The sequence below is a fragment of the Echinops telfairi genome, unplaced genomic scaffold (genome assembly GCF_000313985.2).
Source record: "Echinops telfairi isolate 266 unplaced genomic scaffold, ASM31398v2 ScPeMD7_30;HRSCAF=105, whole genome shotgun sequence".
Taxonomy (NCBI): Eukaryota; Metazoa; Chordata; class Mammalia; order Afrosoricida; family Tenrecidae; genus Echinops; species Echinops telfairi.
The window spans coordinates 3,510,507-3,511,849 of NW_022103927.1; the positions used below are offsets into that span (position 1 = coordinate 3,510,507).

The 1,343-nt window shown below is 53.8% G+C and overlaps 1 protein-coding gene across 1 annotated transcript in view; it reads right to left on the bottom strand.

The window, feature by feature from the left end:
- The window catches only part of IL27RA (interleukin 27 receptor subunit alpha), a 21,247-nt gene that overhangs the window by 8,438 nt on the left and 11,466 nt on the right, over positions 1–1,343 (bottom strand). The window contains exon 7 of the mRNA XM_004715577.2: positions 1,157–1,339. Within this exon, the coding sequence (XP_004715634.1) occupies positions 1,157–1,339 (183 nt within the window). The remainder of the gene's footprint in view (positions 1–1,156; positions 1,340–1,343) is intronic.

Sequence of the window (1,343 nt, forward strand, 5' to 3'; positions counted from 1 at the left end):
GAGCCCCCAATAAAATGATTTAAAAAACAAAAACAAAAAAACTTCTGCTCTGAGACTCCCTGCCAGACCCTGCCTGCTTCACCACGTTCTTGTGCCCTCACAGGTTCAGTCTCAGCTTCCTGTATGGACCAAAGCCGAGGGGCCTCCGCCCTGTGTTCATAATCATCTCCACCAGTCTGTTCCCCAGAGGGCACCTTAAGACAGAGCACCCCCTTCCACTGCTCAGAAATTCGTAGGGCTCCCACCTCACTCAGGGGACAAGTCCCTCATCACCCCCTGATCTCATCTGCCTTCAATCACCCCTTCTTACACACTGTGTTCCACCAGATGGGGCCCCTTATATATCGGGCCTCTGACATGCAGCCGTGGACCAGCCTCAGGCCTTGCACTGGCTGTTCCCTCTACCCTCTGACTTTTCCTTCAGAGACTCTCCTAGGCCGCCCCCCGCACCTCCTTCAGGTCTTGGTCCAGGAAATCCTCTAACTTCTCTTTCGAAAAGAGCCGTTCGGCCTCCTCCCTGCCCCACCCACTTTACTTTTCGACTTCTCTTTGACAACAGTACAGAGACCATTGCTTGTACTTTGTTTTAAGGGCAGCCTGAAGGTTCAGGGCTTGGCTGCAGGCACCTGATGCAAAACAAACAAGCAAACCACCTGCCCTGGAGTTGACGCTGCCTCATAGTGAACCTCCAGGGAGGCCAGAGTAGAAGTGCTTAGGGAGTAGAAAGCCTCGTCTTCCCCCGAGGAGCAGCTGGTAGTTTGGAACTGCTGACGTTGTGGTTAGCAGCCGGACGTTGAACCATTATGTCGCCAGGGCTTGTCCCCGAGCCTGATGATGGGGGTCAAATTCTGGTTCTACTTGCTGTGAGAGCTTGGGCAAATGGCTTAACCCTGGCCCGTTTCTTCCTGTGATAATCGAAGCATTATAAAAATAACAGAAGCTCACTTTAAAGTGACGTTCCAAGGATTGACTGTGGCTGGTGGATACCTAGGACAGGCCAACTGCCCTAGACCAGGAGCTCAACTAGCCTGATTGCAGGAACGAATGATACTAGCCCGAACAACAGTTGAACCAGAACACTGCCTCCACTTTGGCTGCTCATTAACCAGTCTGCTTAACCAGTTGGGATGGGAACCCAGGTGTCTCACGACCTTACCTGACAATAGGACGCTGAGGTTCCCAGTGGGAAGCCAGACCCAGTTGAAGTTCTCAGGGGGGTCTCCGTCCCGAACCCAGTCTACTACGTGCTCCCACACGCCCCCAGCTCCCTGCTGCCAGGTCACCAGCAGCTCCTTGCTATCAGAAGCGGTGCTGACAGCCACATCCTGCGGGGCAGAGCCTGG